Below are 13,201 nucleotides of genomic sequence, written 5' to 3' on the forward strand. Positions count from 1 at the left end.
TTGTTTTTTAGTGATTATATTTTTATTCTTTTTACAACTAACTATACTTAGAAATATGGTTTTTATTATAGCGATTTTATTTTTAAAGTTGGGGTGATTCTTTTATATATATCCTTTTTATATGGAGTGTTCTTCAGCTGACATGGGGGTAGGATTAGTCTTACTTTTTCTCTTTTTAAGTCATATTTTGGCTTTTTCTCTTTTTCTCGGGGGGGGGGGGGGTGGGGGGGATGGTCTGTTTTCTAATTCTATTTTTTTTGTACCAGTTTGTGTTAGTTTTTTTATTCGGGCTGTTTTTGAACTTCAAATATGTCTGTGTTGTCGTCACTTCCGGGTCTTCTCACTACTTTTGTTCCTCTTCGGGGTGCATGAGTTTATAAGTTGGTTAACCCTTTCTATACCAAAGGGTTGATTATAGAATTATGGCTCAGACCATTAATTTTGTGTCTTGGAATACTAATGGTTTAAATCATCCAATTAAACGAAAGAAGATTTTCAAAGTATTCCAAAGACTTAATGCTCATATCATTTTTGTACAAGAAACTCGTGTGAGGAGGGAGGACAAATTTCGTTTTTTTAGATTTTGGCGGGGTCAACAGTATCACGCAAATTCGAATGCTAAAGTAAAAGGAGTTTCAATTTTTATTGACTCCTCTATTTCATTTGTTCAACATGATATTTTTTCGGATCCGAATGGCAGATTTTTGTTAATTACAGGTTTACTTTGTAATAAAAAGGTTGCTTTGGTTAATGTTTATGCTCCAAATGTGGATTGTCCTGACTTTTTTAAGTCTTTATTTACTTCTTTACCCAATCTAAATGAATATAAGTTAATAATGGGTGGTGACTTTAATTGTTGTTTAAATCCTCTGATGGATAAATCTTTATCTATTCAGACTTTACCTAATAAGTCGGCCACTTGTATTAACTCTTTTTTGACTGACAATGGAGTTTTTGATATTTGGAGATTCCGGTATCCTAATGACAAAGAGTTTTCTTTTTTCTCACATGTTTATCACTCTTATTCAAGAATTGATCATTTTTTTGTAGACTCTTGTTTTATTCCATTGGTAATTGGTTGTAACTATGATATTATAGCTATCTCTGATCATGCTCCGTTATTACTTTCTATGAAATTTACGGATACAGCTTCTAATGCTAGACAATGGCGATTTGACTCTACCTTGTTGCAAGACTCTGACTTTATAAAATTTATGGAGGAGCAGATCAACGACTTCTTCTCAACTAATTCTACAGATGATATTTCCTGCGGAACACTTTGGGACACTTTTAAAGCTTATATACGTGGACAGATTATTTCTTATTCTGTTGGTTTGAGGAAACGTATCAAGATGGAAACTCTTTTATTGGTTGATAAAATTAAAGAGATTGATAAGAAATATTCGATTGTTCCTAGTAAGGAGCTTTACAAACAAAGGGTTGAACTTCAAATGGAACATAGTTCATCCTCGATTGAAAATCAATTAATGAAAACTAAATCTGATTTTTATATACATAGTGATAAATCTGGTAAACTGTTAGCTAGTCAATTGAAGAATGCTCTGGTTAAACGTCAAATCACTAAGATTGGTCAGCAGAATGGGAATCTGACAGTTAATCATGATGAGATAAATAAGGCCTTTCAAGATTTCTATACCTCCCTGTATCAATCTGAATTTCCTCAAGATTATAATACCATGTCTGATTTTCTTGGAAAATTAAATTTTCCAAGGTTATCATCTGATGATCTTTTGATATTGGATACTCCTATTATGGATGTAGAAATTAAGGGGGCTATTTCCTCAATGAATTCTGGGAAAGCACCGGGTCCAGATGGTTATACAGTTGAATTTTTTAAATTTTTTTCCGCTACTCTTTCCCCTTGGTTAGGTAAGATTTTTGAGGAGGCCATTAGATTAGGGAATTTGCCACAATCTTTTTATAGAGCTTCCATTTCTCTAATATTGAAGAAAGATAAAGACCCTACTAATTGTGCTTCTTATAGACCTATATCTGTATTGAATGTAGACTCCAAGATTTTTTCTAAGTTACTGGCATCTAGATTGGAGAAGGTATTACCCAAAATTATTTCAGATGATCAAACTGGCTTTATTAAAATTTTTTTTTTTTTTTAACATTAGGAGATTGTTGAATATTGTTTATACTCCCTCACATGATACTTCAGAATGCGTGATTTCATTAGATGCAGAGAAAGCATTTGACAGAGTTGAATGGCCTTACTTATTTAATGTGTTGGAGAAGTTTAATTTTAGTCCGATATTTATATCATGGATTAAATTGATTTATCATACTCCAGTAGTCTCAGTGGTTACCAATAATCAAAGATCTCCCTTTTTTCGCCTATTTCGGGGCACTAGACAGGGATGTCCTCTTAGTCCATAACTATTTAACATTGCCTTAGAACCTTTGGCAATTGCCATCAGACAATCACAGGATATTTTGGGTATTAATCGTGGGACAGATATTCATAAGTTATCTTTGTATGCAGATGATTTATTACTATTCATTTCTAACCCGGAGAAATCCATTCCAGCAGTTTTATCATTATTGGCTCAATTTAGTGAGTTTTCTGGGTATAAGTTAAATCTTAATAAAAGTGAATTGTTTCCATTGAATAAATGGGTCCCAATTTATGGAAATTTACCCTTTAAATTAGTTAATGACTCTTTTACTTATTTAGGGATCAAAATCACAAAAAAATCATAAAGATTTGTTTAGATTTAATTTTTTACCCTTAATTGATCAGATTAAAGGTTTGTTTACTAAGTGGTCACCTTTGTCGCTATCCCTAATAGGTAGGATTAATGCTATTAAGATGGTTATTTTACCTGAGTTTTTATATATTTTTCAAGCGATACCAATTTTTATCCCGAAATCTTTTTTTTACTAATGTTGACTCTAAAATTTCTTCATATATATGGCAGTATAAAAATCCCAGGTTAGGTAAAACATATTTACAGAAGACAAAAAAGGAAGGTGGGTTAGCATTACCTAATTTCAGATTTTACTATTGGGCAGTTAATATTAGATATTTGTTATGTTGGTTGAAAGATGGGGGTGGATCTTTTGGCCCTTGTTGGGTGAGTTTAGAAACTAAATCGGTATCAGCTTATGCTTTGGGTTCTATTTTAGGGACTTCTCTCCCTTTTGCTCTTTCTAAATTGCCGAAAAGAATTGACAACCCGATAGTTAAACATACATTGCGTATATGGTTTCAATTTCGGAGATTTTTTGGGTTGACTCAATTCGTTTTAAATAGTCCTATTGTATCTAATTGTTTTTTTCACCCTTCCATTATAGATCAAGCTTATTCAGCTTGGAAAACTAAGGGATTACTAAGATTTTCTGATTTATTTTTAGATAATTGTTTCATGTCTTTTGAACAATTATCCAACAAATATAACTTGCTGAGATTTCATTTTTTTAGATATTTACAGATTAGACATTTTTTAAGTTCTGTACTCTCTACGTTTCCAAATTTTGTGCCTTCAGATACTTTGGAGAGTTTATTTGAATTAGACCCTTTTCAAAAAGGGCTTATTTCAAAACTTTATAATATAATTATGAAGATACGTTCAGAGCCTCTTTATAAGACTAAACAGGATTGGGAAAGAGAGCTTAGTTTTAGTATTTCTAGTGAGAATTGGGATAGAATTCTTCAATTAGTTAATACATCATCGTTATGTGCCAAACATTCACTAATACAATTTAAGGTCGTACATAGGGCCCATATGTCTAAGGATAAATTAGCTCATTTTTACTCTCATATAAGTCCTATTTGTGATAGATGTCATTCTGAAATTGCGTCTTTAACTCACATGTTTTGGTCGTGTTCATTTTTGGAGAAATATTGGAAAGATATTTTTGATATTATTTCTGCGGTTTTAAATATTGATTTACAACCTCATCCTATTACCGCAATTTTTGGTTTACCAATGTTAGATTCACTGCATTTATCTTCTTCAGCCCGTCGAATGATTGCATTTCTAATTCTGATGGCTAGAAGATCTATATTGTTGAATTGGAAAGAAATTGATCCTCCCACTGTATTTAATTGGTTCTCTCAAACTATGTTATGTTTAAATTTAGAAAAACTTAGAAGTGGTACTTTTGAGACTTCTATTAAATTTGAAAAGTTATGGAGACCATTTATTCAACATTTTCATATGATGTAATATGACCCTGTGCCAAGTTCATTTGATTTCCCAGCTTTCAGCTTATGTATTTTGAGAGGACCGGAAGTGACGATATTATAAACAGCCCGCTTTTTTTCCTTCTCTTTTGTTTTTTTTCTTTTATATTACTTATTAGTTATAGTTATTAGATTAGATTAGCTAGTTCTGCATTATATAAATTTTTTTTGTTTTTTTTTCTTATATTATACATTATGAAATATTTAGATTTACTATGTCCATACATATATCTTATGGCTTATGTCTTGGTAAACTCATTTATATTGTAACTATTATGTATGTTTTTTATATGTAATGGAATGTGTATGTTGGTAATTTCTTTATCAATATATCATCTGTATTCTGTCCATATTACTAATATTAATAAAAAGATTTAGAAAGAAAGAAAAAAAAATTAGTTAAGACCAAAGTTGGGCCTTTGAAGACAGAAACAGGTGAATTTATTATGGGGAACAAGGAAATGGCAGATGAGTTGAACAGGTACTTTGTGTCTTCCTTAGTGAAGACAGATCCAAACTCCCAGATGTAAGTTGGCCAGAGGACCTAGGATAATGGAAGAACTGAAGGAAATTTACATTTGGCAGAAAATGGTGTTGGATAGACATAGGACTGAAGGCTGATAAATCCCCAGGGCCTGATGGTCTGCATCCCAGGGTACTTAAGGAGGTGGTTCTAGAAATCATGGACTCATTGGTAATCATTTCCCAGTGTTCTGTATATTCAGAATCAGTTCTGAATGTATAAGAAGGGAGGGAGAGAGAAAATGGGGAATTATAGAGCAGTTAGCCTGACATCAGTGGTAGGGAAGATGCTGGAGTCAATTATAAAAGATGAAATAACAGCACATTTGGATAGCAGTAACAGGATCAGTCCAAGTCAACATGGATTTACGAAGGGGAAATCATGCTTGACTAATCTTCTGGAATTTATTGAGGATGTAACTATGAAAATGGACCAGGAAATACCACTGGATGTAGTGTACCTGGACTTTCAGAAAGCCTTTGTTAAGGTCCCACATAGGAGATTCATGGGCAAAATTAGAGCATATGTATTGGGGGTAGGGTACTAACATGGATAGAAAATCGGTTGGCAGACAGAAAACAGAGTAGGGATTAACGGGTCCCTTTCAGAATGGCAGGCAGTGACTAGTGGGGTACCGCAAGACTTGGTACTGGGACCGCAGCTATTTACAATATAAATGACTTGGATGAAGGGATTAAAAGTAACATTAGCAAATTTGCAGATGAGACAAAGCTGGGTGGCAGTGTGAAATGTGAGGAGGATGTTTTGAGAATGCAGGGTGACTTGGACAGGTTGGATGTGTGGGCAGATGCATAGCAAATGCAGTTTAATGTGGATAAATGTGAGGTTATCCACTTTGGTGGCAAGAACAGGAAGCCAGATTACTATCTGAATGGTGTCAAGTTAGGAAAAGGGGAAGTACAATGAGATCTTGGTGTCCTTGTTCAACAGTCACTGAAAGTAGCATGCAGGTACAGCAGGCAGTGAAGAAAGCTAATGGCATGTTGGCCTTCATAACAAGGGGAGTTGAGTACAGGAGCAAAGAGGTCCTTCTGCAGTTGTACAGGGCCCTGGTGAGACCACACTTGGAGTAATATGTGCAGTTTTGGTCTCCAAATTTGAGGAAGGGCATTCTTGCTATTAAGGGAGTGCAGTGTAGGTTCACAAGGTTAATTCCCGGAATGACGGGACTTTCATATGTTGAAAGAGTGGAGTAACTGGGATTGTATACACTGTAATTTAGAAGGAGGAGAGGAGATCTGATTGAAACATATTAATATTTTTAGTTTTTTTATACATTTTCTACATCGCTACAGGTAAAAAAACCCCGATCAAAATGAAGACATTAATACAGTGCAAAAATAAACATACAATAATATGGTACAAAAAAAATAATTGAGAAAGCACCCAAATTGAAGACATGTAAAATTAGTATCCTCCCCAAGCCCTGCAACAAATAAAAAGCTCCAGACCAACCACAACACAATATAGAGAATATAAATCAGGACATTCAAAGCCCCAAAACTGTAAATATACTTGGCAACAGAAGATATTAATGCCTACTACCAAAAGAAAGGAGCTGCAAGCAAGGGACCAGGAAAAAAACCTTAGTTAAGAGGAAGGTTATGAAAGTACTCAATAAAAGGTCCCCAGACCTTATGGAACTTTATATCTGAATTAAGAACTGAATAATGAATTTTTTCAAGGTCTAAACAGGACATAATATCATTAAGCCATTGAGCATGTGTGGGCGGGGCAATATCTCTCCATCTAAGGAGGATTAAACGTCTAGCCAGGAGAGAAGCAAAAGATAATATTCAACACTTAGTCGAACTCAGACGTAAATCTGTCTCACGCAAAAAAACCAAACAAAGCAATTAAAGGGTTAGGTTCCAGGTGGTGATTCAGAATATACGCTAATGTTATGAAGACATCTTTCCAAAATTTCTCCAAGCTAGGACAAAACCAGTACATATGAATGAGAGAGGCCTCGCCCCTTTTGCATTCATCACAAAGAGGACTAATATTAGGGTAAAATAGAGATAATTTAGATTTAGACATATGGGCTCTATGAACAATCTTAAACTGTAAAAGGCAATGGCGAGCACAAAGAGAGGTTGAATTAACCGATTTGAGAATGGAGTCCCAAGTCTCATCAGATAAGGAGATATTTAAATCATGCTCCCATGCCATTCTAATTTTATCCACAGAGGCACATTGTAAGGCTGCTAATTTGTCACAAATAAATGATATTAAACCTTTACCTAGTGGATTAATAGAAAGAAATAACTCCATAACATTTTTCTCAGGCATTTCAGGGAAGTTAGGAGTTAAAGGATTAATAAAGTGTCTAATTTGGAGATATCTTAAAAAAATGAGCATTGGGCAGATTGAACTTGGCAGAGAGCTGTTGAAAAGAAGCCAAGCGATTATCAATAAAAAGATCTTCAAAATGTCTAATGCCCTTCCTATACCAATCATGGAATGCTGAATCATACGTAATAGATAAAAAAAAAGGTGATTATGTAAGATAGGGCTAGAAAAGGAAAAACCATGGAAACCATAAAATTTCCTAAATGGAGCCCATATACACAAAGTGTGCCTAACAAGAGGATTAACTATTAATCTGGACAAACGACTAGGGAGTACAGAGCCAAGAAGTGCAGAGATGGATAAATCTTTAGTGGAACTCAACTCCATTGCCACCCAATTAGGGCACTCGGGTTGGCCATGGAAAAAAGACCAAAAGGTAGCACAATGTATATTGGCTGCCCAATAATATAAACGAAAGTTAGGTAAAGCCATGCCACCCTCTTTTTTTAGATTTTTGGAGATAATCTTTATTAATTCTAGAGCGCTTATTCTTCCACAGATATGACAAAATAATAGAGTCTAAGGAATCCAAAAAAGATTTAGCAATAAAAATTGGGATTGATTGAAATAAATATAAGTTTAGGGAGAACATACATTTTAACAACATTAATACGACCTACCAAAGACATAGAGGTGACCATTGTAACAGACTCTGTTTTATAGTATATGAAAGATTGGCAAAATTTTCACGAAAAAGATCTTTAAACTTCCTTGTCACTGTAATCCCAAGACAAGTAAATTGATTATGAACTACTTTAAAAGGGAGATCAGGGAATGTTAATTCTTGTGCTTCTTTATTAATTGGGAAAAGTTCACTCTTATGTAAATTAAGTTTATAGCCAGAGATCTGGCTAAACTGATCAAGAAGTGAAAACATTGGAGGTAAGGATGTAGACGGATTTGAAAGAAATAGTAATAAGTCATCAGAGTAAAGAGAAATTTTATGCTCAACACCCCCTCTCCAAATCCCGGTCAATTCAGGACAATTTCGAAAGGCTATCGCCAAAGGTTCTATAGCCAAATCAAAGAGAAAGGGACTTAAAGGGCATCCCTGACGGGTGCCATGTTTGAGGTTAAAGAACTGGGATTTCCGAAAATTAGTCAAAACAGAGGCAGTAGGACACAGATACAGCAATTTGATCCAAGAGATAAAACTTTGACCGAGGTCAAATTTTTCTAAAACTGCGAAAAGGTAGTTCCACTCTATACAATCAAATGCTTTCTCTGCATCGAGGGAAATAATACGTTCAGGAATCCCAGTTGGAGGTGAATATAAAATGTTAAATAAACGCCGAATGTTAAAAAAAGGAAGACTGTTTTTAATAAAACCAGTTTGATCCTCAGAAATAATAGAGGGAATAACAGCTTCTAATCTATAAGCCAAAACTTTGGCCAAGATTTTAACATCAACATTAAGCAAAGAAATCGGCCTATACGAGGAACACTCTGTTGGGTCTTTACCCTTTTTTAATAAAAGAATAATAGATGCCTCATTAAAAGAGGGTGGCAATTTACCGTAATTAAATGAATCAGATAATACTGAGAATAACTGAGGAGAAAGAAGTGAAGAGAATGATTTATAAAATTCTATGGGGAACCCATCAGGTCCAGGAGATTTCCCTGAAGACAATGCAGAAATTGCAAAAGATATTTCTTCTGATGATATAGGCACATTAAGTTTAGCTTTAAAATCAGATGAAAGCAAAGGAATATTCAGATTATTTAAAAAATGATCAACAGAGATATTCTCATTCAGAGATTCAGAGGAATAAAGTCGAGAATAAAATTTTTTAAATGCGTCATTGATTTCTAAGTGATCCGATGTAAAGTCTCCATTCTCCTTCCGGATCTTTGTAATATGTTGTTTGGCTTTGGAACGCCTCAGCTGATTGGTTAGAAATTTACCAGATTTGTCGTCATGAATATAAAAGCGACTCTTACTTTCAAGAAGTTGGCGTTCGACAGGTTGAGTAGACAGAAGATTAAATTTAGTTTGAAGTTCTACACGCTTCTTGTATAATTCAGCATTCTTAGTTTGAGCATACAGTTGATCCAATTTTTAATCTGATTAATGAGGTCTAATCAATCGGCACAGGACTTTCTATTAAGATTTGCTGTATAGGAGATTATTTGACCCCTCAAATATGCTTTCATGGCATCCCAGACAATCTGGGATGACATTTCAGATGATGTATTGGTGTTAAAATTAAAGGTTATCTGATCCTTAATAAATTTTAGAAAATCATCATCCGATAATAAAGTCGAGTCAAACCGCCAGTGTTTATTCCTCTGAGGGAGACCAGGAAAATTTAAAGACAGAGTAATTGGGGCATGGTCAGAAATCAGTATACTGTGATAATCACAAGAATAGACAAATGGAATAAGTTGATTATCGAGTAAAAAGTAGTCAATTGTAGTAAAGGTATGGTGAACATGTGATAAAAAAAGAATAATCTCTCTCAGTAGGATGAATGAAACACCATATATCAGAGATACCATAATTAGAGAGAAAAGATTGAATAGCTAAGGCAGATTTAGTAGGTAGTCTAGTAACAGAGGATGATCAATCCAAATTAGTATCTCGCCAACAATTGAAATCGCCACCCAGTATAAGAGAGTACGAGTTTAAGTCTGGTAGTGAGGAGAAAAAACATTCAAAAAAATTAACATAATCAAAATTGGGAGCCTAAAGCTTTGCTAGTACAACTTTAGTATTATATAATTTACCAGAAATAATAATAAAACGGCCATTTGTATCAGATATCTTATTATGGAGTTCAAAAGGAATATTTGAGTTAATAAGGATGGAGACCCCCCCCCCCCCCCCCCGCCCCAGCTTTGGCGGCAAAGGATGAATGAAAATGCTGACCCGCCCACTTTGACAAAAGCCGAGAATTATCAAAACTACGAATATGAGTTTCTTGAAGGAAAGCAATGTCAGCTTTGAGTTGTTTAATATGTGAGAAGACCTTCCTTCTTTTAACAGGGTGATTCAGTCCCTTTACATTCCAGCTCACAAGTTTAAGTGTATTAACCATTATCAATTGTTAGTGCATAGAAGGCAGCAGGCATATAAAGAATCAAGCAGTACAATAACAGTCTGGGAGCAAAAATGTGAACATAGATCCGTAGAATCAAAACAGAGACATGTCCTGAATAACAAAGGAAAGCAAAAGCAACAGTGAGTAATGTTGGAACTGGAGAATCCACCCCACCCTCGCAACCCAAAACTAGATGGCTACCTAAAAAAGCAGCTAGCTCTACCAAAAAAATTAACCTAAGTATGACTTCCAGTTCTGTGTCGTTGAAACATAAAATTATTAAGGGATTGGACACACTAGAGGCAGGAACCGTTCTTGATGTTGGGGGAGTCCAGAACCAAAGGCCACGGTTTAAGAATAAGGGGTAGGCTATTTAGAATGGAGTTGAGGAAAAACATTTTCACCCAGAGAGTTGTGGATCTGTGGATTGTTCTGCCTCAGAAGGCAGTGGTGGCCAATTCTCTGGATGCTTTCAAGAAAGAGTTAGCGGAGTCGAGGGATACAAGGAGAAGGCAGGAACGGGGTACTGATTGTGATCATGGCTGATCATCCAGTGAATGGTGGTGCTGGCTCGAAGGGCCAAATGGCCTACTCCTGCACCTATTGTCTATTCTCTTTCAGATCCAAAAAGAGAGCACATATGACTGCAATTTTACTAGAATGGGGTGAGAAATTATAGTTTGCTTGTTTTGCACTGATGATCTGTTACTGTTTATGTTCCAGAGTCATAAAACCAAAGGCCAGAGTCAGTATTTTGCCTGTAATTTTAATAGGTGCATAGCAAATCAGTGTGAGTAGGAATGGTGTGTGCTGACAAATTAATTTTTCTCTGTGTAAGTTGCCTGTGTTTAGTGATTGCTGCAAACAGATGGAGATAAATGACAATACGGGGAGAATACAAAAGTGATACTTGTAGGATCCGTGTACATGGGTGGTTGAAGTTTGTTACTGATCCCGCGGGCTGAAGTGTTGTCTCCGTGCTGTAACTATCAATGACTGATTCTAGAAGCCTCAATTCCTACAATAATCCTTTGCCTGTTTGAAGCCTGTCAGTGAGGAAGGAGCTATGACTTCTGTAGCTTTACATCTCAAAGCGTTTCCTGTTTACATTAGCCGATTTATATCAGTTTCGATTTTCCCTTATTCCTTTTGATTGTTTCACTTCAATGTAATTTCCCGAATATGTTGACTGATGTGTTGATGCTTTCGAAGCCAATCGGAGGTCACTGCAAGATTACTGCGTATCTTCTAACAGAGTTGACTCTACGTTCTTGCTGACCTTTGATTTTATTTAGGAGAGAGAAAAATCATGTCTTCATTTCTACAGACCCAAAGAAGAGGATGTTCGGAAATTCTAAAATCATTAAGCTGCGATAATTTGCTTAGACTGAAGAACATTGTAGTCTGTGGAGGGTTGACTACAGAAGGTAAGTACAATCAGTCTGATTTCTGTCTGAAAAATATTATAATTGTTTTATACTATTTTGGCAACTGAAATCTACCTTGTGTTTAAAGTTAACACAAGGAAATCTGCAGATGCTGGAAATTCAAGCAACACGCACAAAATGCTGGTGGAATGCAGCAGGCCGGGCAACACCTATAGGAAGAAGCACTGTCGACGTTTCGGGCCGAGACCATTCGTCAGGACTAACTGAAAGGAAAGGTAGTAAGAGATTTGAAAGTAGGAGGGAGAGGGGGAAATGCGAAATGATAGGAGACCGGAGGGGGTGGTGTGAAGCTGAGAGCTGAAAAGGTGATTGGCAAAAGTGATACAGAGCTGGAGAAGGGAAAGGATCATGGGACTGGAGGTCTAGGGAGATAGAAAGGGGGAGGAGAGCACCAGAGGTAGATGGAGAACAGGCAGTGATGGGCAGAGAGAAAAGAGGGGGAAAAATACTATATCAGGGATGGGATATGAAGGGGAGGAGGGGCATTAATAGTCAAGGTGAAGCCAGTCTCGGATTGGAGGAACAACACCTTGTATACCGGATCCCACTACCAAACACACCCCCCCCCCCACATTCCTTCTGCTTTCTGACTCCCTTGTCCATTTGTCCCCCCATCCCTTCCTACCGATCTCCCTCCTGGCACTTATCCTTGTAAGTGGAACAAGTGCTACACCTGCCCTTACACTTCCTCTCTCACCACCATTCAGGGCCCCAGACAGTCCTTCCAGGTGAGGCGACAATTGACCTGTGAGTCAGCTGGTGTGGTATACTGCATCCGGTGCTCCCGGTGTGGCCTTTTATATATGGGTGAGACCCGATGCAGACTGGGAGACCGTTTCGCTGAACACCTATGCTCGGTCCGCCAGAAAAAGCAGGATTTCCTAGTGGCCACACATTTTAATTCCACATCCCATTCCCATTCTGATATGTCTATCCATGGCCTCCTCTACTGTCAAGATGAAGCCACTCTCAGGTTGGAGAAACAATACCTTGTATACAGGCTGGGTAGCCTCCAACCTGATGGCATGAACATTGACTTCTCTAACTTGTTAATGCCCCTCCTCCCCTTCTTACCCCATCCCTGATATATTTAGTTTTTCCCCCTTTTTTTCACTCTGCCCGTCACTCTGCCTGTTCTCCATCTCCCTCTGCTGCTCCCCTCCCCCTTTCCTTCTCCCTAGGCCTCCTGCCCCATGATCCTTTCCCTTCTCTAGCTCTGTAACCCTTTTCCCAATCACCTTTCTGGTGCTCAGCTTCACACCACCCCCTCCGGTCTTCTATCATTTCACATTTCCCCTGCCCCTTACTACTTTCAAATCTCTTACTATCTTTCTTTTCAGTTAGTCCTGACGAAGGGTTTCGGCCCGAAACGTCGACAGTGCTTCTCCCTATAGATGCTGCCTGGCCTGCTGCGTTCCTCCAGCATTTTGTGTGTGTAGCTTGTGTGTAAAGTTGCATGTTTACACTTGAAGTTTTAAACATATTTAAAGAAATAATTAGATTTTTTTATCTTGCCATATTTGAACAGTTAAAAGAACAGATATTTATTAGTTACATTTATTGGCTTTCTATTAAATATATAGTTTAAAAAATGGAAAATGTT

General features: G+C 36.7%; 1 protein-coding gene across 1 annotated transcript in view; it reads left to right on the top strand.

The window, feature by feature from the left end:
* LOC132393438 (uncharacterized) overlaps positions 1 to 13,201 on the top strand; it is a 52,491-nt gene that overhangs the window by 23,302 nt on the left and 15,988 nt on the right. Inside the window, exon 3 of the mRNA XM_059968666.1 lies at positions 11,478 to 11,577. Within this exon, the coding sequence (XP_059824649.1) occupies positions 11,478 to 11,577 (100 nt within the window). The remainder of the gene's footprint in view (positions 1 to 11,477; positions 11,578 to 13,201) is intronic.

This window comes from Hypanus sabinus, chromosome 4 (genome assembly GCF_030144855.1).
Source record: "Hypanus sabinus isolate sHypSab1 chromosome 4, sHypSab1.hap1, whole genome shotgun sequence".
Classification (NCBI taxonomy): Eukaryota; Metazoa; Chordata; class Chondrichthyes; order Myliobatiformes; family Dasyatidae; genus Hypanus; species Hypanus sabinus.